The following is a 22,307-nucleotide window of genomic DNA, read 5'->3' on the forward strand; positions in this document are numbered from 1 at the left end:
AGGACCCAGGATTCATACGGGAAGAATCTGAGGCCCCAAATGTGAAACTTCAGAGGAAGATAGGGCCATCTGTGCCCCAACTCTAAACTTTGCCAATACCTTTCCACTCCAGTGCCTTTACTCTGTGCTGACCCAGACCAGCAGTCCCCAGTGAACTCTGCTTGACTACTGATGCTCAGCTCTGCTGCCTTGGCCCAGCTGCTATTTCAGTGATGGTTTCACTTCTATGCTCAGCCCTACCAATGCCCCTTAGCCCCTTCCTCCTTGCCCTGTGCTCCTGCTCACCACCTGCTCTCCTGCTACCCTGCTCTGCTGGTCCCGAAGCCCATGTTAAGAGTGAGGGCACAGCACAGATTCCCTCATCACCAGGCAATGAAAGAGGGAGATTCCTACAGGAGATCTAGGCCTAGCATGGAAGATGAGACCGAGATTAATCCAGGCAAGAGGCTGGACAGGGAAAGCTTTGCTCGTACATGGAGTAAGTCTGTGACACCCCACAAGTAGCTCGGTGCTTGCTGTAGTAGCGGTTCTCCAGGTCAATCTTGGTCTCTCCGATGAGGTCGTCGGTCCCCACCAAGTCCCAATCATACACGGCCACTGTCAGCATGGACTCCATAGGGAAGGTGGCCTCAATATCAAAGGATCTATGGCAGGAGAAAGCAGATGAAGAGGGAGAACAGGCTGTAGCCACTGAAGGGTTTGGATGGTGCTCAAGACAGACATATGGGTGAGGTGGGTCTGCTCCAGTCTGTAGATAGTGTTTGATTACATCTGCTACTGCAGTACATTCAATTTAGTGTTGTAACTAATTCTCTGCATGGACTGTTTTGGAACCAGCAGCCCTAGACAGGAGATGGATCAGGATGATTGCTGACCTGGATTCCCAATAGCCCTGAAACTAAGTTCGTGTGTCGCTGGAGAGCCAGGCAACACTGTTAATTGGGTTCAGGCCTAATGCTTCCTAAAGTGGGTATCCATCTTGATAGATATGGCTCTCTCTTAAACACTCTTGACAGTGTTGACCAGATTGCTGACAAAGAAGGACAGATGACTTAAATGAGGACACCTACACTGCACTCAAGTAAAGTTCAGTGTGATCAGTCCCGTCTTTCGACCCCAAGCTGTGGCTGTGGGATGGGTAGGGAGCAGGTCCAAGGGCTGATGGGCTTAGCTCACTCTTCAGAGTGAAGACAGCTAACAGGGCTGGGGCAACTCACTTTCCGAAGACAGGGTTCAACTGCTTGGAGATGTAGTTCTCCTTGTCTTTGATGTCTGTCTTCCCCAGCTTGATGGCAATATAGGGATCAGCTTTCCCATTGATGTCAGCTGGGTGCAGGTCTGTGGCCTGTAGGGAAAAGACAAGATACATCCGCCCAGTCCATGCTAGTCAACAATTCAGAGACAGTTCCTATTCTCCATTCCTGAGAGCAGCTGGCCCTATCTGGCCATAGCCATGTGGCTAAGTTCTTTTACCCCCCTAAATATGGTGGGTCAGTTTAAACCAGGGATAACTCCTGCCTTTTGCTAACCCTGCCTGGGGATGGGTTGATGCTGGGTGTGTTGGTCTGGGCTGACTCATGCCAGGCCCAAGTGGCCATGGCCCTTAGGAAAGACATAACCACTGTCTCCTTTGGCTTCTCTCTCATCAGTGGAAAGAAACAGGTTCCTCTAGATAGAGACCTACAGCAGAAACTTGACTGAGATGTCAAGAAGACATCCCCTGGTCTTTCTCTTTCTCTCCACTGACTTACTGGGCCAAGAGCTTCTGGCTTCTCCCTGTAAGCAGGGGTGAGCCTCCTCCTGGTTTGCTCTGCATGTGCCTCATTGAAGTGTTGTGGCTTTGCAAGGAACCAGAATCTTGTAATCTGGGCTGATCCAAATTGTTCTCCAAATTGGTCTTAGGTTGAGCATTAGTACAAACACCTCAGTCCACCCTATATGCCAGGTGTCTGGAACTGACACAGGCTCAGTAGCCCAGTGGTTAGAGCACAAACCTATGGAGACACCCTATTCAAGTCCACATCAATGAGCTGCTTCGGTCCTCATGCTGCATCCTTGGCCTTGGTGCCATCTGTTATCATTTGGCTGCTGACACCAGCAGCACCAAGAACTAAAAGTCAGCATCCTTGCAGCTTCAGGACCAGCTCCTGCGTGTGAGTAGTGTAAGGGAACATAGCATCACACCTTGGCATACCACATGGTTCTACTCACCCGCACAATATAGACTCGGACCAGCACATTGATGGGGTCATTGCTGGGGATCCCCTGGAACATGCCAAAGTTGGGGTCGTATCCTGCCTCCTTGGTGATATCATCAGGGAGAGGCACCTTGTAGACACACATGGAGCCCTAGTGTAAGAGAGTGCACAGCCTGATTACTCCTGTTGCTCCAGAGGCTCAGGGTGAGCAGACCATCCCAAACCATCCTTCCTGAAAGCTGAGTTTCTATCCTTGTTTCTAGCCATGTTTTGTAGCAGACAGGCAAGGTCTGGAAGCTTCCTCTGCCTCACAAGCATCCCCTTCAGAGGATACAACCATGAGCAGAGAAATTGGACAAAGTGAAGGAGGCCTGCAGAGTAATCCAATGAGCAAGGTGTGCATGGATAGGGAATTCCAGGAATAAAACTGGCAGAACACCAATAGCAATGGAAATAAAAGGCATTGTCAAGGGAGGGTCTGGGAAATCCAGGAGCTACCAAGTGGAACACAGTTGATTTCCATGTTTCCTTATCATTTGATCTTAGCTAAAGTGGGGAACTGCCAGCTCATCTCCTCTCCTAAGCAAATGAAGAGTAAAACTGGCATCGACAGGCTTCATTTGGCTAAGATCACCCCCTCCAAGAAGAGGGGGCATGACTTATATCCACAGTGAGCAATAAAGAGGATCTGCTTTTCACTTGGCCTTCTGTAGGAATCACTAAAGATCTGTTTGCTGCAAATCCCTCCCTCTGCGATGCACTCTCTGAAGCCATCTGATTCCTGGGGCTATCCTTGGAGGCTTTTCCTCCTGCAAGGAGATGTGGTTGGGTCAACGCAAATTGGCATCTGTTGCATCCAACCTCCTTTAGCTAATGCACCTTCAGGAGCGAAACCTGTAGGCAAGGCTTCCCCAAGCTGTCCCTGCCCTGACCCAACTCAGCAGCCAGGCTCACTTTGAACCTCCCCACTATCCGCTCCTCTTCTGTTGCATTGTCATCGTTGTCCCCAATCTTCCCACGGAGCAGGTTGAAGGTGTGCAACCAGTCCTCGAAGTTATCAAACTCTGTTTCCAGCTCTTTGTTGAAGACCTACGATGTCAGAAAATTAGAGGGAATCAGGTAAAAAGAATATGAGGAAAATATCCAGTGGTTACCCAAGGAAACTCAAAGTGAGCACGAACACCTTAGTTCCCAGTGCCTAATTCTCTAGGATGGGAAGGAATTGGGTCAAGGGCATTGGGTTGCACCTTGATGCCACAAGCACCTTCACAAACTGGTTGCGTAGAAGAAGGAACCTCAGCTGAATGGGCTGTGCAGCTGTCCTCCTTTTGTGTATGATTCTGGTTCAAATCCCTTCTCAGCCCCAGATTCACAGATGATATTAATCTAAGTAAAGCCCATGGACCACTAAACTGAACGAAGGCATTTCCCTGTCCTGAGTCTCGGCCAGGTTGGCCATGGCCCAGCAGAAACTCTCCCCTATCCAGGGCCCATCCAAACTGCCCTTGTGATAGCCTTGCCCCAGGCTATCCCCTGCCCCTGACCAGCAGTGGGATGGGGCCAGGTACATTGGCCTCGGCCTCCGGTGCCAAGCCTGGAGGCAGGGTCCTGGTTTGGGTGCATGATGGGCAATGCCTGTCCCTGATCCATCTCCTAATACAACTGTAGACTGTGATTCCACAGTGGGGAGGTTCCTGCTGCCATCAGACGTGTTTCAATCCTACATACAGCAGCTGTTTGCGCACTCAGGGTGGCATTCACGTTAGCAGCTTTAGATGTCTACTTGCTGAGCATGGGATCTGCCAGATCAAATGTGGGCATCTCTGGATGGGCAAGTCATACGGTCATATGGGAAGCAAGGTGGGAAGGGACCTCAGGAGCTGGCCCTAAAGACAGGGCCAACTTCAAAGTTAGAGCAGGTTGCTCAGGGTCAAGCTCCAGTATCTCCAAGGATTGAGGTCTCTGCAGAGTTGCAGCACATTCAATAAATAATTTCATTATGGGAAATCAATGATGCTTTGTGTCCAACAGGAATTTCCTTTGCTGCATCTTGTGTCCATTTCCTCTCATCCTTTTGCACTCTCCTTTGTCCTCTGCCTTCTCTGTGACTCTCTACTATGTACCATCAACGTACCACCAATGTACCACTGCCAGCTGAAGATGGAAATTAGATCCCCCATTCACCTTGTCTTCTCCTGGCTGAACAAACCCAGCTCTCAGCCTCTTCCTCTTCTTGTATGTCATGTGCTCCAGACCTGTGACCACACTGGTGGCTTCTACCACTGGACTCACTGCAGTATGTCAGTGTCTTCCTTGTGCTGGGAAGCACCAGTCAGCATCGAGAAACCAGACGGGATCTGACAAGTGCCAGAAAGAGGGGAAGAATCCCTCCCCTCAGCTTGCTGGCTGACTCTTGCTAATACAGCCCAGTGTGCAGTTGGCCTTGACTGCTACAAGGCTGCACTGCTGACTTTTGCTGTCCCCAGGATCCCAGGTCCTTTTCTGCAAAGCTAGTTACCTTTGACTCTCTCAGTTTATGGAGAGAATTTGGCAGTCCCAAGGCACATCTTACCTAGAGTTAGGTACCCCTCAGACAGGTGAGATGCATCATGCAGGGCTGATCCATCCTGCTGTGTTTTCCAGATGGCTAGGATCTGACTTCCAGCCTGCTGTCAAGCAGACAGAGCCTCCTCCTCCTCCCCCTGCCAACACACATACCTTCAGCTCATCGATCTTCTGCTTGTTCTTCTTCTCAGGAAGCTCGGGGCCCGACTGCTGCTTCTTCTTCTTGTCATCTTTGGGTGCCTTGAACTTCTCCTTGTTCTTCATCTGACTCTTGGAGCCTTTCGTGGGAGAGTCATCAAGTTTGATTTCTGAGTCCAGGGGGAAGCGATAGGAATGGAGGAGATGGAAATGAGGGTGAGGTGGAGCAGGGGAAGACAGGGAAGGGGGACATGATCACAGGTATTCAAACAGGAGGAACATGAAAGCTGACAGCTGCTACTGCCTGCAACTCCCATCCCAGCCCTACAGAAACCCTTCAAACTGTCTCCTGTCTTTCCTCAGCTCAGGTCACAGCATTTGCAGGAGCCCAGAGGTCTCTGTGTAGGGAGCTTCCAGAGCTGACCTGAGCAGGAGTCATTTGGAGGACTACGAAACATGGACTGAGAGCGCTAGGCTCTGTCTAGCTTCAATAGCAGTGAAAATATCTGATCCTGCCCATAGCAGGATAGCCCTTTTTTTCTTCCTTCCACTTTTCCTGCTGGGCTGGTAGTACAATACCCTTCCCAGTCTTCCTTGGAGGGCTCGTTTCCCCATCTCACTCTGGTCTGCGTTGTGACCTTGAAGCTGACAGTCAGTCAGCAGCCAGTGGTGTTGGAGAAAAGAGAAGGGAATGAAAAACATTAAGGGCACCCTGCTAGACTGGCCCGTGGAAGAGAATATTTCCTGCACCCAGATGCCCAAGACGTGTGCAGCCTGGAGAGTAAAGCCCCTGCCTGGGTATCACTGAGGCGACGATGCTTGAAGCTCAGTGCCAATGCACAGACTGTTGCTCTTGAAAGGTGATGGCAATGACCGGCTGCAACAACAGGGTGTTGGGATCTCTCTGTTCAGAGTGGCCACCAGCTAAGGACACAGAACAGGCGGCCTAGAAAGGCATGTTGGAAGGAGGCTGGACAACACTGCACACTTCTCCCACCCATGTGCAATCCCTGGCCCTGGCTGCCCCCATCCTGCCAGCTTTCATGACTGCTGTGCAATGCAGATGATAACAGACAGATGACAACAGCCAAACCCTTGATGTGGAAGAGGGAAGGAGTCAGGAAGGGGAGTGTAAAGGAGAAATGGGCCCTGCTCAGAATGACTGACAGAGAACAAGGAGGGACACAAGACACCCCCCAACAGCTCTGCTGTGACAGCAAGCCCAGGCAGAAGCTGCTCAGAGTCATCTCCAAGATGCCAAGATGCCAGCAACACCTGGCCTCATCTTTCTTGTGATATGAAGGCTAGTCTTTAAATAGCAACCAGGCTCTGTATTTTTCTCAGCTAATGAATTCTGCATGAACAAAACAACCCCATGCATGATATATGGAGAGCAGGGGAAGCAGATAGTGCTGGGAATTCAATGCTATCTGCTGCTGCCCTTCTTCACTGCACTGCCCATTTGGTCCATCGGGCAGCCCTTTGCTGAGCCTGTACACAAGGGCTCCTAACCTTCTGCTCCTTGCCATCCCCCCCAGAGCTGAGCTGCTCCACCACATGAAATAAATCCCTGCAGTAAAAGTGAATGCTTTGAACCCATGTCTGGGGCTGCATGGGAACGTCCAGCCATCTCAGTCTTCATGACTGAGCTGGGCAATCAAAACCATGGGTAAGAGTCCTTAGGGGAATACTTTCCAGCCTTGCTGGTGGGACTCCCAAAGAGCCTGCAGTGTGGACAAAGTCACCCTTGGATAGCAGTTCCTGGCTCACTGATATTCTCAGCCTACATCTCTTTTGGTATGAAATTTGTCTTAATCAGCCTGAGGCATCTGCAGTGCCCCATATGAGCTACTGCCTTCCCAGACTCCTTGAGAGAAAAATGCACTGAGGGCGCAGTTCATCTTATCTTAAGATAGTATCCAAAACACGTCAGAGAACTTGCCCTAAAAGTGCATAATTTTCTTTACCGCTCATTCTAGAACACCAGAAAAGAAGAGCTCTACACTGAAGATAAAAGCAGTTAGTTTAGATGAATCCTGAACATTTTGTCTGGTTTAATCTTCCCTGGCAAAACTGGGGCAAAATAAGGCGGCCTCCATAAAGTCTCCTCCATGGTGGGGAAGGAAAGCCATGTACAGGTGATTTTAAAGTACCTAGTCCTTGGTTTTCCCAATACACTTTGGGCACGCAGCCTTGGAGCTAACACAAATGCATGGCCAAGGTGACATGACTACTAACTTTTGACTGCACAAAAATGTCTTCAGTCAATAATACAGATCCTAGTCATTGATCTCGTTACTTCCACACAGCCTTCCTTCCAGCATGGATGAGCTGGAGGCTGCCACAATACCACACTCTGAATGGGTGTCACCTGGCATGTCCATCCTAATATGTCAGCCCAACACAATCCACAGCAGGTCTGCATTCACAAAAATTGATCCTGCCTGGGGATATGCAGCACACCGGGAACATCTGATTGAGCAGAAGAGCAATTGCATGCTCTGAATTGGGTGCCCAAGCACCAAAAGGAATCCTGGTCCTACCCTTCTGCCCCGTTCCCTCCCTTGCTTGCAAACAGCTCACCCTCTGCAATCTCCATTTCCTCCTTCTCTTCTGCTTCTGCTGCGGCCGCTTCCTGCTGCCGGAGTTGCTGGGGAGAAATGAAGTGAGCAATGAGTGGGCAATTGCACTGAGGTCTTTGTGCTCGTTGAAAGTGTCTAGCTTAGGGGTCACAGCTCTCTCCTCCTAGTCTGAGCAGTGAGCTAGGATCTAGCCGAACTGGAGAAATCAAAGTTGCTCAATACAGTCTTGATGCTGCTAAATGACTGCGTTCTGAATACAAACCAGAGAAATTTAGTACACTGAAGGAAGAGAAATCCTGCTCTGCTCTGCCAGTTGAAAGCCTCATTGACAGATGAGCTTAGCAAGGAATGCAGCATGGCCCCAAGCCTTTGGGCACAAGGCTGCCCTGGTCTCTGTAAGAACAGCCTTCTCCTCTCACTGTCCTATTTGGCATCTAAAGCAGTTTTACGCCTCTCGTGTTTGTTTGAATTTTGTGTCTATCCAGAAGCTGGACAGAGCCCAGGAAAATGGGGATGGCTCTGGGGTATCCAAGGGTGGCTGGAGGAGTTCCCAGGGATGTTTGTGGTGGGAAGATCCTTTAGTGTTAAGGTTCTTCTTTGTAACAGTGGAGGACCAGGCCCCAAAAGAGAAAATAATCAGGCAGAAACAGAAGCTATTCTCTGCTTCCCTACTGCCCCATTTTTCACACTGGCTATGGGGACTTTAATGCACACACTTCCCCTCCTTCCCCAGGCCGGCAGTCCCAGCCTTAGTGCTAGGAATGGGCAGTGTTTGCGTTTAAAGAGAAGTCCACTGCTGTGCCACCCCAAAAGGTATCAGGATTGTGCTGCTGTGCTGAAATAGCCGAGACCTTGCAGGCAGGAAACACCACCTTCCTGTGCCCCTCTGCATACACCCCTCCACTGCTCTGCACCCACCTCCTTCATCGTCTCAATTGAAGCAAAATACTTGGACCACCAGTCCAGCATGCTCTCATCCGGCTCCTCCTCTTCTACTTCCTCTCCTCCTCCTCCTCCTTTCTTCTTCTTCTTCTTTTTCTCCTTCTCTTCCTCAGACTGCAGGAAGAAAGGAAGCAAAGACAGAGAGGAAGAGGGATCAGATGGAAGCGAGATGTCTCAAAGTGCCAAGGTGATGGGTAAATCACTTGGAAAGGCAGAACCCTCCTAGTTGGGCTGTATCATTAGCACTGCCCCCCTTTACAGCTGGAGAAACTGAGGCACAGAGTAGCAAAGTGGGGTGCCCAAGGCTCCAGAGAGACAGTGACAGAGTGCTAAATCTGAGACGTCCTCACTTGTTCATCATCCCTTTCACTCATGCGTTTCCTAGGCTGAAGGACCTGAATCTCACATGGTACCAGGCCCCCCGTCCCAGCAAGGTATCCTGAGTCCACTTAGTGTCACCATTAAGCCTTTTGGAGCTGGTACCACAACCAGGTAGCTGTGATGGGAATAATCATCATGCACACTGCCAGGATGCTGTCTGCCCTGCTCCTCCCAGCCCAGCTGTGCTGTGAGGTGCTCACCCAGATGTATTCCCGAATTTGTAGGGACCAAGCTAGTGCTGTAGCTATGATCTAAGCAACATTGCTCTGTCTCTGCCTTGGGATGAAGGGGCCATGGTCCCTGCTTATTTGGGAGGTGCTGAGGATGCACGAGGGTGGCTGGTGCCGTGGCGTCCGTGCTGTGCAGCCCAGCCCAGCCCCACTCACACCCAGCAGCAGGAGGACAGGCAAGGCAGAGGATGACTCACGGGAAGCCACACAGAAGGGTAGGATGGGGGGTGGAAGGGTAGAAGCAGGGATGCAAAGCAGATCCATCACTTACCACGTCCACCTTCACCACTGCATCTGAGTTCTGCCGCCAGGGGTAAAAGGGAACAGCGAGAGGGAAGGGCGGGTTAGCGTGGCAACTGCACCACCAAAATGCAGCCGAGTGCAAATGCACATAGACACATATTTGCACAGTGAGCTGAGAGAAGTCACAAACAGCTTCCTAGGAATGCAGGAACCAAAAGCCTTGAATGAACAGCCCTGGTTGGGAAGCTCTGCATAGAAGGGAGAGGTCTGCTGTGACACCCCGAACCCACCTCCTCTTGGGAGATCTCTGCTAATGAAGAACCACGATCCCAAACAAGCATGGGCCTGGAAAGATACCTGGGCCTTGGGTGTGGATAATACCACTCTGCTCTCTTGGAGCTTTTTTTGTCTAGCTAGGGAGGTTTGCAAGTTTTTCTGGTAGATTTCAGGAAGCCAAGAAGCATGTGCATGCCGGGGCTTTTCACACATGCACACATACTCTGGGAGTCCTCTTGAACACAGCTCTGCGAACAGACTCCTTGTGAATGCGAATGCACACGATAGAGCTTTTTGTGCATCTGCTAGGAACTCTGTGTATAGGTGACTGTTGAACAGGCATTTCGAAGAACTGACATAGGAATTTACATATCTCAAAACCATTCTTGAGGAAAGGGCTGAATAGTGAAAAAGGGAGAAGTATCAGGAAAATCTGTTTAGCCTTGGCTGCTTGTAGAGATCGTACACTGTGTGATGCTTTGAAAGGGCAGGATTGCTGCAGCTGTGTATGAGGGACATTACTGATGCTTGTGCCTGCACCATTCACAGAATGATGGTTCAGACCGAACAGCACAAGGGTTATGCTCATGGGTGCTCGTTCCTATTTAACTGTCTTTGAATGAAAACATAAAAATACCTAATTTCCTTAGCCCAGACAGTCTTTTCCTGGGCAGCAAGCACTAGCTGATTTCAGCCAAGAGAGAAAGTGATTGATTTATACAACTGACTGTGACCTCAAGGCCTTTAATTCCAGGCATCAGTCCAATTACATGTCCAACAGGACAAGGTGGCCTCTGCTTGTGGGGGGATCCCTGAGTTATTTGCAATGCAGTCAAGAAAGAAATGCTGAAGTAGTGCTGACACATGGATACTCACAGCTTCCAACTTCACCATCGTCTCCATCTTCTTGATGGGAACCTCAGGTTCCACATTGACAACAATCTCCCCTGTGGGGCGAGAGCGAGGGCCTCTGTTGGCCATTGCCAGACAGCCATTGAGCAGTTTAACTGGACAGAGGACAGAGAAAGAAAGAGAAAAAGAGAGAGGGGATAGTGCAGAGTAGAAACTGAGAGCTCAAGTGAGATCCTACAGGGTTCAGGCAGGAGTGGTGTGTGACCGCCTTGTTCAGATAAGGACAAAAGCAGGGAAATGAGCACATTGGCCGGGATTCAAACAGTGGCCGCCTCGCTGCCAGGAACACTGCTGGTCTTGCTGCTGTCCTCCTGACATTTAATCTCCCCTTGCTATAAATGTCCACAGGGGAGGCATCTCCATCCGAGCAAGCCATCCCAGGTTCTCCTTATAATCACTGGAGATCAAAGTAATTCAGTCTCGTCTAGAGCACAAGTCTTGTTCCCTAGACATAAAAGGTAGTTGCAATGACACAAGAATGAGTCCAGCCCTCCAGACTACATTAAGTGTATTGACTGTATCTCCTCCATGGGAGCCTGAGCTGTCTGTCCTGGAGGTGTTTTATCACCAATGGAAATCTGAATACAGTCATCAGAGTTTAGGGCAAGGCGCAGCTGATCACCTGCAGGCACCTGCTTTAGGATGAGGCATTCCTAATTCAGACTTCAGTGCTGTGTCCCGACTAGATGACCAGCTCGAATGGAGACTCTAATGCCACACACAACAGCTAGGTCCACCCTAGGCCCCAGTGTGGACTCTGCTTAATCAACATATTGATGCATCAGGCAATTGAACAACCACACACTGGCCAAAGCACAAACTATGCAGGGCTTTGAATGCAAGCAGACAAATGGGGAGCTCACTGCTTCATCCACCAGCTGGACAGGACCTCAAACCTTCCCCATCACCAGTGAGGAGAGATCCCTGAGAAAACCAAGAGGCTGTTTGTGGGACAGGTCTTGACGGGCCTTTGCACCTTTGGTTTTTGCAGCTTTCTAGCCTTTACCCAAGGAATAGCAGTAGCATGCACAGAGCATGGCAAATTCATCTCCCAGTCTTGAGGGGATTGTAGAGCCATAGAAACACAGATATGTCTGAGGTGAACCAGTCTTTCTTGTCTTACAGGTATAAGGAAGAGCAGGCAGTCATCACAGTGAGACCCATGGATCAAAAAACTCAAAAGGCAATGATGGCCTCATACCCCATGGTTTCCCACTCCTTTGATGGGAACCCTGAATCACAGTTTGCTTAACCAACAAGCAAACAATGTCCCATAGTCCTAACAACCCGCTACCCATCTCCCTCTTTTCCACCTCCTCCAAGTTGCGTGCAGTGCCCCACTGATGACCCACACCAGCCTGTCCCCCTTGGCCCAAGCCTGGTACCTGTCATATTCCAGTGTTGGGCCTTCTTATCTGGTGGGCGATAGATGAACTTTCGGAGGGAGCTGACGGCATGGGACCCTACCAGGGTGTAACGCCCAAAAGCCCGGCAGTCCACCACCCGGATGTTGAGGGGCGGGTGGAGCAGTTCATTCTCTGGGAGGTCCTGGAAGCAAAGGTATGATGGTTATCCAGGGCTGGATGTAGACTGAAGGATGTCTATTTTGGTGGTTGAAAATGCCAGTAGGGACTAAAACAGGGATTGTGGTGGAGGAAGAGGTTTCGTATAACTCCAGTAGAGCTGGGCCTGGGAGCCATCAGGGAAAGGCAATCAGCAGCTGGGCTGGAGCTCACTTCCTTCGTTATTGTGGGGGAACTGAAGCAAGGGGCCAACAGTCACAATTTGGGCTCCAGGAAAGCCTGGATTTTGGCCAAGGGCTCAGAGGAAAGAGGGAACACTCACCACTTCAAACCACTTGACCAAAGTGCTGAAGTTGGGGTTTTTCTTGTAGTTCTGGATTAGGGCTGACTGGACACCCTTTCCAGCACACTCAATGTCCACGCGGGGCCGGTCCACCTGAGCCAGGTTCACTCTCTTCAGGTCCCTGAGTCCCCAGAACAAGATCTATGGCAGCAGCAGGAGGAAAGGCATGAATGTGAGAAGAACTGCTCCCAGCTGATGCCATACCTCTTTATTGGAGCCAAAGAAGTTGGTTTTTCTCATCCCCTGGGAGCAAGGACCCCTCCCTGCACACACAATCACCCAGGGAGCGATGGAGCCCTGAAGCTTTTTTTCTTTCTTCATGCAGCCCAGGGGTGCAATATGGTCTCTCGCTGACACCCCATGCAATCCACACCATGACTGATCTGCAACAGCCTAAGATCTCCTTTCTGATGCCCTCGACACTCCTCTCCTAGACCTTTTCAGCCCTGAGACTCCACAGAACAGGACCAGACCAGTTTAGCCCATCTGCAGTGGCTCTTGATCCCTTTAGAGTCATCGGGGATCTAGTCAGCAGCATCTCAGCGTAGCAGAGATACCTACAACAGCCTGCTGAGTCACACACCAAACGTCACTGTCTTTATTGCCCACATCACCACAGTCTACCAAGACAGCTCAGGGTGGGGAGCCCTGGTGGATGTGTCATGCTGGTAGACGCCTACAGATAAGCGACAGGCATCCCATCTTTGATGTCTGAGATTGATAGTATGAAGCTCATTTGACCTAAACTGATCTTTTCTTTCCCCCACTGATACTAAGGGAGAATCAGGGTGATTGCTTCAGGTGTAGATTTATACCTCTAATGTGCACTCCACTGAATTTCAGCCCAAGTGCCCTCTACTGCAGGCCCAAAACTTGCTATGGTGCCCAAGGTTAAGAGAGCAGGCAGCTTTTTTTTAGGGCTACTGCAGCCTAGCTCCCTGTGCAGGCAGTAGAGACAGGTCTTTGCAATGCAAACGTCTGGCTGCAGATGTATAACTTGTCATCAGAACCACAGAGATCCCTCCTGGCCTTCAAACATCCACTGACGGAGTCTTCTGCCTTACATCATCCTTGCACAACAGATGTAGCCCTCATAGTGTGATCTGTCTGAGGCCATGACAGCATAGTACTTTTTGCTGTGTAACCATCTGGTTGATGGCTGAGCATTAAAGTCTGGTGCCCCAAGATGAACCCCTCTCCTGCCAATGCAATTACCTCCACTCTGTATTTACTCAGCACCGGACGAATCCCCAATGGCACTGGCAGGATGGGACCCCGGTCAAAGTCAGTGGGTCCATCGATAGGCGGCAGGTCTGACTTACCCCCAGCTCCAATCTGGAAGAGATGCATCATGGATTAGGATCTGCTCAAATCCAGACATCTCCTGGTCTGCCTGGTCAATGGAAAGAGATGGGCACCTACAGAGGGAGATTAGTCCCACCCTGAGCTCCTTGCCAAAGACACATGGGATATATGATCTTCCTCTATGGACCATAAGATCTATAAGAACAAGAGAGTTTCAGTATATGGGAAAGGAGGCAGAAAAGAGGGAGGGCTTAGTTCTGCTACCCCTAGAGACTACAAAGCAAAAGTTTTGCCAAGCTCTTGGGATGCTGGTATGAACTCATACCCTTTTTATCTGAGACCTTCTCATTGACGTCTCTGAGAGGCCCAAGACTCCCTTTGGTATCTTCCATATCCCAGTGATGTTGTAGAGAGTTTGCACTGGTGCAATGCTTTAGTAGGGTTCCCTGTCCAGAAACAAGCTGGAACTCACTGCACACCACCTTGACCAGTATAATTCTGCAGGAGCTGCCCTCACACTGAGCTGCTAGCAGCTGCGGTAAACCCTCCTAGCTTTTATAGGATGTGTGAACTAACCACTCTTTGCAGCACCTAAGAAATATAAGCATGGATTAAACGCAGCTCTCCCTCACACCCTCTCCCCATCTATTCCCTCCCCTGGTCTGGGATGGCTTTGTCCAGCTGGTACCTGGAGTAGCTCAAAGGCAGCCAGCAGGTCGCCTGCAGTGGAGTTGCCCCGGTAGATCTGGTAGTACTCCAGCTGCGGAGGGAAGCGTGGAGGGCAGTACTGTTCATCTGACATCTTCACCACGGGTTTGGCAAAGGTGCGGCCCATGAAGTCAGCTTTGCCCTGCAAAGACAAAGCGAGCACTTGGGTTTGTTGCATGGGGCTTCTTGTCTGACTTGAGAGACCAAAAAAAAAGGACTACAGCACTCCCCAGAAAGGTCAGAACAGGACCAGCCTGCTGGACATGTGCAACCAAAGCTCAGTGCCACCTTTTACTGGTGGTTTTCCATCCGCAAGGCCCTTCCTAATGCACCAACATCTTAAAGTAAGGTGAAGGAGGTGGTCTAGGGCTGGGGCAGCAAGGAGGCCAGGACGGAGCACTGTTCTAGAGGGAGAGACTAGAGTAATATCTCCTTGCCTCCAGCCTCACATGAACTCCTGCTTCACTGTCCAAACATAAGATACCAATAAGCTGAGCCCAAGAGATTAATGGGCAGCAGAGGCTCCTAGTTTCTTTTTTGCTCTGGGAAACATGGAGGAAATATCTTCCACAGGTCTGATCTCAGCACCTGAATCAGAAATGCTTTCCTCTGCTGAGATTCATCTTACCACTGTGTCCTGGTCATAGATTTCAATGACAATTATGGGAGGGTCGTCTCGCATCTCATGAGCTTCTCCATATAGCTCCAGGTTGTCAAAGACCAGCAGCTGGTCCCAGGTTGGGCAAAGGGTTTCATTGAGAACCTGGAAGAACGGAAGCAGGATTTACCACTCCAGCTAGGATTACCAGCCAGGGCCTAAGGGTCTGAGCAAGGGGAGCAGACAGGACATTGATCTCAGTTTTCCTGCACCAGGACATTTGCAGTGCTGAGAGCAGGATGGAAGTTACTTTGAAAATATGAGGGGATTTATCCTGTGTCACATTACATGTCCACAACATAAAGGCTCCACTGCTTCACGGTAGTCACCCCAGGATTCCTTTATAGGTAGTGGAGAGAAAGCAATCTCCTTATGGTGCAATTTGTCTCTTCCTAAGGCATATGACTAAAATAGATTAAATGTATTTTGCCCATTAAGGATCCTTTTATCTCCACTGATTATTAACAGAATTTAGGCAGCTCTGATGCAGATGTGCACACTGTGGCAGTCTGCAGTCGACTGAGTATCAGTGCCATTGCCAAGCAGTGCATTGGTTTGCAGATATTTATTGGATCAGTGTGTGAAGGCACCTGGTGATAAACAGAATGTAGAGTTGATGGCTCATGGGGCAAGAGATGGGACAGATCCACAATAGGATCCGAAGCCTGACCCAAATGAAGGGGAGTTAAAGGTCTAATTTGCTTTGCAGATCTTGACCCAAGATGCTTGCATCTCCCAGAGCTCATCCCTGGCTCTGATATTCTGATTTTCTCTGCTTGAGCATCTCCTTCCTTTTGTAAAATCAGGGCAAAACAGTACCCTGCAAAGGAGCAGCACAGGAAGGGAAGGCACAGAAACACCTTCTGTTTCCAGCATGGACCAGTGTCTCCTCACCAGATAGGTGAAATCTGAGCCACACAGACATGGGGTGGTTGTGTGCTTGTGCATGGGGACATGTGGTGAAAGGGCTGCTGGCCTTGCCTGCAGCTGGAGAAGAGGCTTCTGGCAGGGATCCTTTGAGCACAAGATTGCTTGAGACAGTCAAACCCCAGTGCTATGGCTGCTTTCCCACCCCAGGACCGCGATTCACCAGTAGTCAGGAGACCCAGCCCCATGGCAGGGTGCAAGATGGGCAGCTGATGGGACAAGGATCACATTCAATCCCGGAGACTGCCCAGTCCTCCAGGTCAGGAAACAGTGTTTACCTCGGTGCATTGGCTCTGGGTGATGAAGAAGACTCGGGCAAAGGGATCCGAAAGGCCACTACTGTCAGCAGCAAACAAACTCCTAGCCTGGTACATGTGGGCTCGCAGCTGAAACACCTGCTTCTCTGTGACAGAGAGAGGGGGAAGTGAGACAGCTTGGTATGCATCCCTGGAGCTCAGCAAAGGAGAATAAGGTTTCAGAGGCACACTTTTGCTCAGGGCCAGCATGTATGAAGGAAATTGGCTCAAAGCATGGACCCTGAATGGATATGGACTTCCTCAGAGTCCTGCTCATGATGTGCAGAATGACAGCTGTGAAGGGGGTAAGGAGAAGGGTGCACATTTCCCCCACCCCAGTTCCCCACGGGAGCAGCGTGAGACCTCAGATTGGGACACCTGGAAGTATTTCCCCCTTAGTTCCTGGAAGCCCTTGGCCCTAGTCGTGTGGAACCAGGCTCCCTCCTGCCTTCTCCACATCCTGCCCTCTTACTGGTGTAAAGGAGGCTGATAGGTGGAAAGGACGGCAGGTTTTGGCCTCTGGCTGTCTTCTTCTCCTCAAAGCCACAGGGCAGGCCACTCAGGAAGTCTTTGCGCTGCTTGTTGAGGCCCAGCCACAAGTAAATCTCCATCTTGGCTTGAACTGTCCAGCCTGCAGGTCCAAAGCCCCTCTTCCCGGGTAGCTGGGCACAAGGGACAAGAGAGTTTACAGGGAGATAGGAGAGGCCTTACAGATCGGACAGATCACCTCTTGCAGCACCCACCTCGTTCTGGTGCCTCAGCTTGTACCACTGCTCCTTAAACCCAGGGATCTACCCCTCATCATTTTGGATCATGTTCACTACTCTATCTCAGGCATCATATTCTTCCCAGCCTGATGGCTTCCTCTTTTTAAGCCAGTATCTCCTTTCCTAGCAGAATGGGTAAGACATCTCTCTCCTTCCAGACATTTATCACCTATCAGAGTGGTAAGACCAATGGTTCACACTTTCTAGCAACAAACTTCCACAAATACAGGTGGAGTACAGGTCTGTTTTTCCTAGTATTCAATCACCAGCAAAATCTGGCACCCAGCTTTCCCATTTCCATGCCCCATCCTCCCATCCTGCCTCTGCTCCACCTCCCTCCTCTTGTTTCAGCTCCCCCAGGGAAGATGGGCAGGCACCTTGAGGAAGACGGTCTTCACTTTGGAGCAGTCCTTGCCCATCTCCTCATCCACAATGGAGTAGAGGATGTCCTTGGAAGGGATGCGGGCGTAGGCAATGCGTTTGTTGTTGCTCATCATCCAGATGAAGATGTCGGGAATGGTGTGCTGGGGCTGCGAACACCAAGGAAGAGGCCTGTCAGCATCTCAGCCCTTTCTGACACTGAGGCATGGCTGTCCATCCTGGTACACTGTCAGCACAAGCCAAAATGCCCAGCTCCACTCCATCCCCAAGTGAGGCCAGGGTTAGCCCTGGACAGGGCATCCCTGGAGCAGTTTGGATGGGACCTGGCTTGTGGGGGAGGGAGTTTCCCAGCCTGGTCCAGGGCTCAAGGCAGGACTCTGGCCTGAAGTAGGCCACCAGGATATTTTTGGCCAGCTGGCAGCTTTGCATAGTCAGTCTATAAACTGCCCCATGCCTTCAAGGTTTGCCCATATACTACCATTATAATGGGTCAGCATTAATATAAGTTAAAGAGCCCTTCCCAGATAGTAACAGAACCGGGTCCTCTTGCAGTTGAGCGAAAGGATGGCTTTGCCTGCCTTGAGCCATAGCAAGGCCATGCAGTTCCCCAGGGGATCAGCCATCAGAAGGTGGCAAACGTCCACACAGTGTTAAAGTGAGCAGCCTGCAGCCATCTCTGATCTTTGCCAGGTAGAGAATTGTTAAAGTAAGTAGCTCTTTGGAGAGCTTTGGGAAAAACCTGCAGGACTTGTGAAGAGGCCTCTATCCATCCTAGGTACTGTGTCCATCCCAGGAGCTGTGTCCACGAGCTGACCCAGCTAGCAGGCACTCTCCATGTGGAGGGCGACTCACCTCATCAGCCAAAAACCGGAGTTTCTGCAGGAAGTTTTGCACCAGCTTCAGCTTGTCTTTCATGGTGTTCTTCTTCACCTGCGACCGCAGAGTCGTGGCTTGCTGCCCCATGTTCTCCTGTGATTAAAAAGGAGCCCAGGACGCATTGTGAACGAGAGCAGAATGGAGCATAGAGAAGGGAAAAGCAGCAGACAGGTCTCACTGTCTTTGGGAAGAGGTGGTGGGGAGACAAATGCCTTAGTCCCACCATGTGCATCCAGGTAATAGTACTTCTGGCACCCATTTGTTAACCTTGGCAGGATGCAGGAAGGGCCCTTGGACAGCTCAGAGGTTTCTGGCCCAGCAGAACATGCCACAGGACAAGGAGGTGCCAGTTGTGCTTACGGCATCTTGGGGTGGCTTCAAGCCTTGTGCTAAGGATAGTCTCTCCCCTTTCTCTGACTCCACTGTAAATCAGCATCTGGCAGTTCAGAGCAGGGGATGCAGAGGCTTTCACATGTTAAATTCATCACTGTGTTCTATGCAGCTGGCTAATGAAGCTGCTGTTTCTTGGCCGTGCCAGCTGGATAAGCCACTTGATCTTTGTGCCTCTCCTTTTCAAGGAGCTGGGCTACCAGCTCCAAATATCTAGGCCGTATCTACCCCTGGAGCAGCTGTGCTCTGCAGGGTCCCCTAAATTCCTGCTTCCCAATCTCCTGAACTCCTTGACAATAAATTAGCTCCTTGTCTGCACCCCTGGATTTCTTTCCAATGCAAAGCAGAGTGTGATGGAGGGGAGGTAGTGGTGTGGACCCAAGTGTCAGCTGGGACCTGTGCAAGACAGAAAGTGCTCTTGGGTTCCCCTCTTTAGAAATAAACCTGAAACCATCAATCCGCAGAGCCTGGAAATCAGCACCCCTAAGGACCAAGGTTCCCCACTGCATTGACAGGGTCCAGCCCCATTCCTGAATCTTCCTCCCTTTCCTCCCCAGCTGAATCACACTTACCAGCTCCCTCATGCAGGACTTGAGCCTTTCTCGATCCAGCTTCGTGCGGGAAGAGTGGTGCTGGTCCTTGTCAGCCAAGGTCACGAAGTGCCTGATGGAAAAGGTCATCAGCACGAATCCCACAAGAACCTGCTGGCTCTCTGCAAGCAGCCTTGGCAGGCTGGATCTCTGCTAGCAGTAGGGCACCTTGCTGGAGGGAAGTGCCCTTGTTCCTTCAGTGAGCACTGCAACCACGGCCAAGTGGCCTATTTACACCCAGTGCTGAAAGTCATGCATGAGGAGTAGGTACCACTCAGGTACCAGTCTGTGGAGGCCACAAGACTGAGTCCTTGTGGCTTTCATCACTGGTTGAGGGTTTTTGGAAAGCAGATGTGAGTACCACCTTTCCCATGCTCCAAGCCGCAAGGCAGCCAACGTGCTAAGGCAAGAAAATGCTTGCCCATCATCTCAGGGCATAAGGCAAGGTGAGCTTTTGCTCTCAGTCCCACAACCTTGCCCATTACCCAGCCGAGAGCACAGGTCTTTGGTGTGCAGTCTTTGCTAGGCTTTTACTCACAAGCAGCCACTGCTCAGTTCCTCCAGGACCCCTCGGAGCCGGCGCTCCGGGTGCGGCTTCTCCGTCTTGATCATCTCCTGCACATCATTGAGGCCTTCCTCCTGGAATAGTGATGGGGGGAAGCAGTGAAGGGCTGCAATGGGGCAGAGCCCCACAGCAGGGTGAGGTTTAGTACCACGGCTGCCCCATGGAGACCAGCCCTGGCACTGCCAAAAGGAAGCATATGCTTCTTCCCTAGGCTTTCCTGCCACAGAGCCGGGTCTGGCACATGTTTGGCTGGGGGAAGCTGGCTCCAATTGGTGTGAATTTCACCACCTCCCTGAGAGACTAGCTAGCCAGGGTCAGCCCATCTCTGCTGGATCTCTCAGGCTTTCCCTTTGCAGAGCTCTTGCTAGGAAGCGCGTTGTGGCCCTCTTCACTCGGAGCCATCACAAAGGCTCCTCAGGAATTAGTTAAGACTACAAAAGAGGCTCTGCCACAAAGGTGGTTTACTCTGGGAGTCCACGGAGGCAAAGCTTCCCCACCGTCCTTCTCCCTTCTGCAGGGACCTCTGGGTCTGACCCACACCAAAATTCATTAAACTCCCGGGGTTTGGTGATTCAATCTGTGCAGTGTTTACTTTTGGGAAGCTTTATCCCTTCTGGCATGAGTTTGCTAAAGGCTCCCTGGAATGGTTTGTCCCTGCTTTGTGACAAGCTGCAGAAATGTGCATGGAACCTGGATGTGCCGTGTGGCCTGTCCCATGCCCTGACCACGTACTGACCAGCTTGTCCGCAATCTTGTCCATGATGTTGGCATTATACAGTCTCCGGCGCTGGTCTTGCCACCAGCTCTTGATGTAGATGCAGGGCTTCTTCTCAAAGTACGGCAGGTGGAAGTAGTTCCTGCAACGGGAGGCAGAAGGATGCTCTGTGGTAGGATCACTCCCAGACGGGAATGGCCACTGTCCCCCACCTCTCCTGGCATGTCAGAGAGTGCTGTGATGGGGAGATGGATATATATGAGCACAGGCCAGGAAGAAAGGGGGCTGGAAGCAGCTTATATGAATTGCACACTCAAGGACAGAGACATCATCTCTCCTCGCACCCTTCTGCATCTGGAGTCCTGTGTCCAGCGCTGGGCTCCTCAGTACAGGAGAGACATGGAGCTACTGGAGCAAGTACAGCGGAGGGTTACTAAGATGATTGAGGGACTGGAGCATCTTTCATATGAGGAAAGGCTGACAGAGCTGTCAGCCTGGAGAAGAGAAGACTGAGGGGGGATCTTATCAGTGCATATAAGTATCTGAAGGGACAGTGTAAAGATACTTTTTTCAGTGGTGCCCAGTGACAGGCTGAGAGGCAATGGGCACAAACTGAAACATGGGAAGTTCTGTCTGAACATGGGGAAAAACTTCTTTACTGTGGGGATGACTGAGCACTGGACCAGGTTGCCCAGAGAGGTTGTGGAGTGTCCATCCTTGGAGATATTCAAAAGCCTCCTGGACACGGTCCTGGGCAACGTGCTCCAGGTGACCCTGGTTGAGCAGGGGGGTTGGACTAGATGATCTCCAGAGGTCCCTTCCAACCCCAACCATCCTATGATTCCTGGTACCAGACCTGTCCCTGCCCGAGACCGCAGCTGGGGCAGCCATGGCTGCGGGAAACTCTCCTCTCCCAGCCAAGGCCCATCCAAACTGCCCCAGGGATTCCCTGCCTGTGTTAACCCCTGCATCTGCCCAGGGTTGGTTGGGGGCTGCGTGCATTGGACAGGTGCTCCAGTACGATAGCACACGTGGCCAGAGACCATGGATGAGCACAAGTGAAACCAAAGCACACGTGGCCAGAGACCATGGATGAGCACAAGTGAAACCAAAGCACTAACACCCTATTCTGAATTTCTTTTAGACTCCCTGGCCTTTATAATAGGCAGGGGTCTCTGCCGTTTGCAGCACTGTCAGATTTCCATTCATCTGTGGGATGGAGGTGGCATGGAGAAATAATAGTCATGGCACAGATAAAGGGAGGAAGAGGCTGGATCACCAGGCATGCCCTGGAGAACAGGTTCACATTTCTGGTCTGCCCAAGGCAGTCTGAGAGTCTGCTGCGAGCCAGGATTCACCCTGGATAAAGCTAGTGCAGATCCTGTTGCACGTGGGATCACCCTTAGGTAAAAAAACAGCTTCAGTTCATCTTGCGAAGCCATTTGGATTATTTCTAGCCAGAAGATGTCAGCAAAGCCCCACAGTTGTGTGTGAAACACCCTGTACTCTTGTAAGGGAGTATGAAAAGCAGAGCCCAGGGGAATATGCTCTTCATTATTGCGTTTCATCTCCCTTTTGCATTCACCTTTCCAATGGGTTGGTGAACAAGTGCAGGAACCCCAGGTAGACAGTTTTATCTAGAATGCAAATAGCCTTGTTTCAATTTAGTTTGCTTCATTTCCCAGTTGAATTAAGTCAGTCAGTTAATTTTGATTAGGAACATCTATCTGCTGGTATGGTAGTTAAAATAATCCACTTTAAGTGGATCTCATTAGGTTAAATCTGATTAGCTTTCC

The 22,307-nt window shown here is 50.7% G+C and overlaps 1 protein-coding gene across 1 annotated transcript in view; it reads right to left on the reverse strand.

Annotated features, from left to right (window-relative positions):
* Positions 1 to 22,307, reverse strand: part of OTOF (otoferlin) — a 110,465-nt gene that overhangs the window by 8,875 nt on the left and 79,283 nt on the right. The window contains exons 24-44 of the mRNA XM_064510193.1: positions 20,533 to 20,653; positions 19,770 to 19,870; positions 19,214 to 19,304; positions 18,228 to 18,344; positions 17,372 to 17,524; positions 16,700 to 16,889; positions 16,210 to 16,334; positions 14,975 to 15,109; positions 14,327 to 14,488; positions 13,549 to 13,668; positions 12,313 to 12,474; positions 11,853 to 12,015; positions 10,432 to 10,562; positions 9,308 to 9,337; positions 8,402 to 8,539; positions 7,485 to 7,551; positions 4,917 to 5,071; positions 3,153 to 3,287; positions 2,212 to 2,349; positions 1,218 to 1,345; positions 474 to 644 (exon numbers count right to left, since the gene is read on the reverse strand). Of these exons, the coding sequence (XP_064366263.1) occupies positions 474 to 644; positions 1,218 to 1,345; positions 2,212 to 2,349; positions 3,153 to 3,287; positions 4,917 to 5,071; positions 7,485 to 7,551; positions 8,402 to 8,539; positions 9,308 to 9,337; positions 10,432 to 10,562; positions 11,853 to 12,015; positions 12,313 to 12,474; positions 13,549 to 13,668; positions 14,327 to 14,488; positions 14,975 to 15,109; positions 16,210 to 16,334; positions 16,700 to 16,889; positions 17,372 to 17,524; positions 18,228 to 18,344; positions 19,214 to 19,304; positions 19,770 to 19,870; positions 20,533 to 20,653 (2,733 nt within the window). The remainder of the gene's footprint in view (positions 1 to 473; positions 645 to 1,217; positions 1,346 to 2,211; positions 2,350 to 3,152; positions 3,288 to 4,916; positions 5,072 to 7,484; positions 7,552 to 8,401; positions 8,540 to 9,307; positions 9,338 to 10,431; positions 10,563 to 11,852; positions 12,016 to 12,312; positions 12,475 to 13,548; positions 13,669 to 14,326; positions 14,489 to 14,974; positions 15,110 to 16,209; positions 16,335 to 16,699; positions 16,890 to 17,371; positions 17,525 to 18,227; positions 18,345 to 19,213; positions 19,305 to 19,769; positions 19,871 to 20,532; positions 20,654 to 22,307) is intronic.

This window comes from Dromaius novaehollandiae, chromosome 3, assembly GCF_036370855.1.
Source record: "Dromaius novaehollandiae isolate bDroNov1 chromosome 3, bDroNov1.hap1, whole genome shotgun sequence".
NCBI lineage: Eukaryota > Metazoa > Chordata > Aves > Casuariiformes > Dromaiidae > Dromaius > Dromaius novaehollandiae.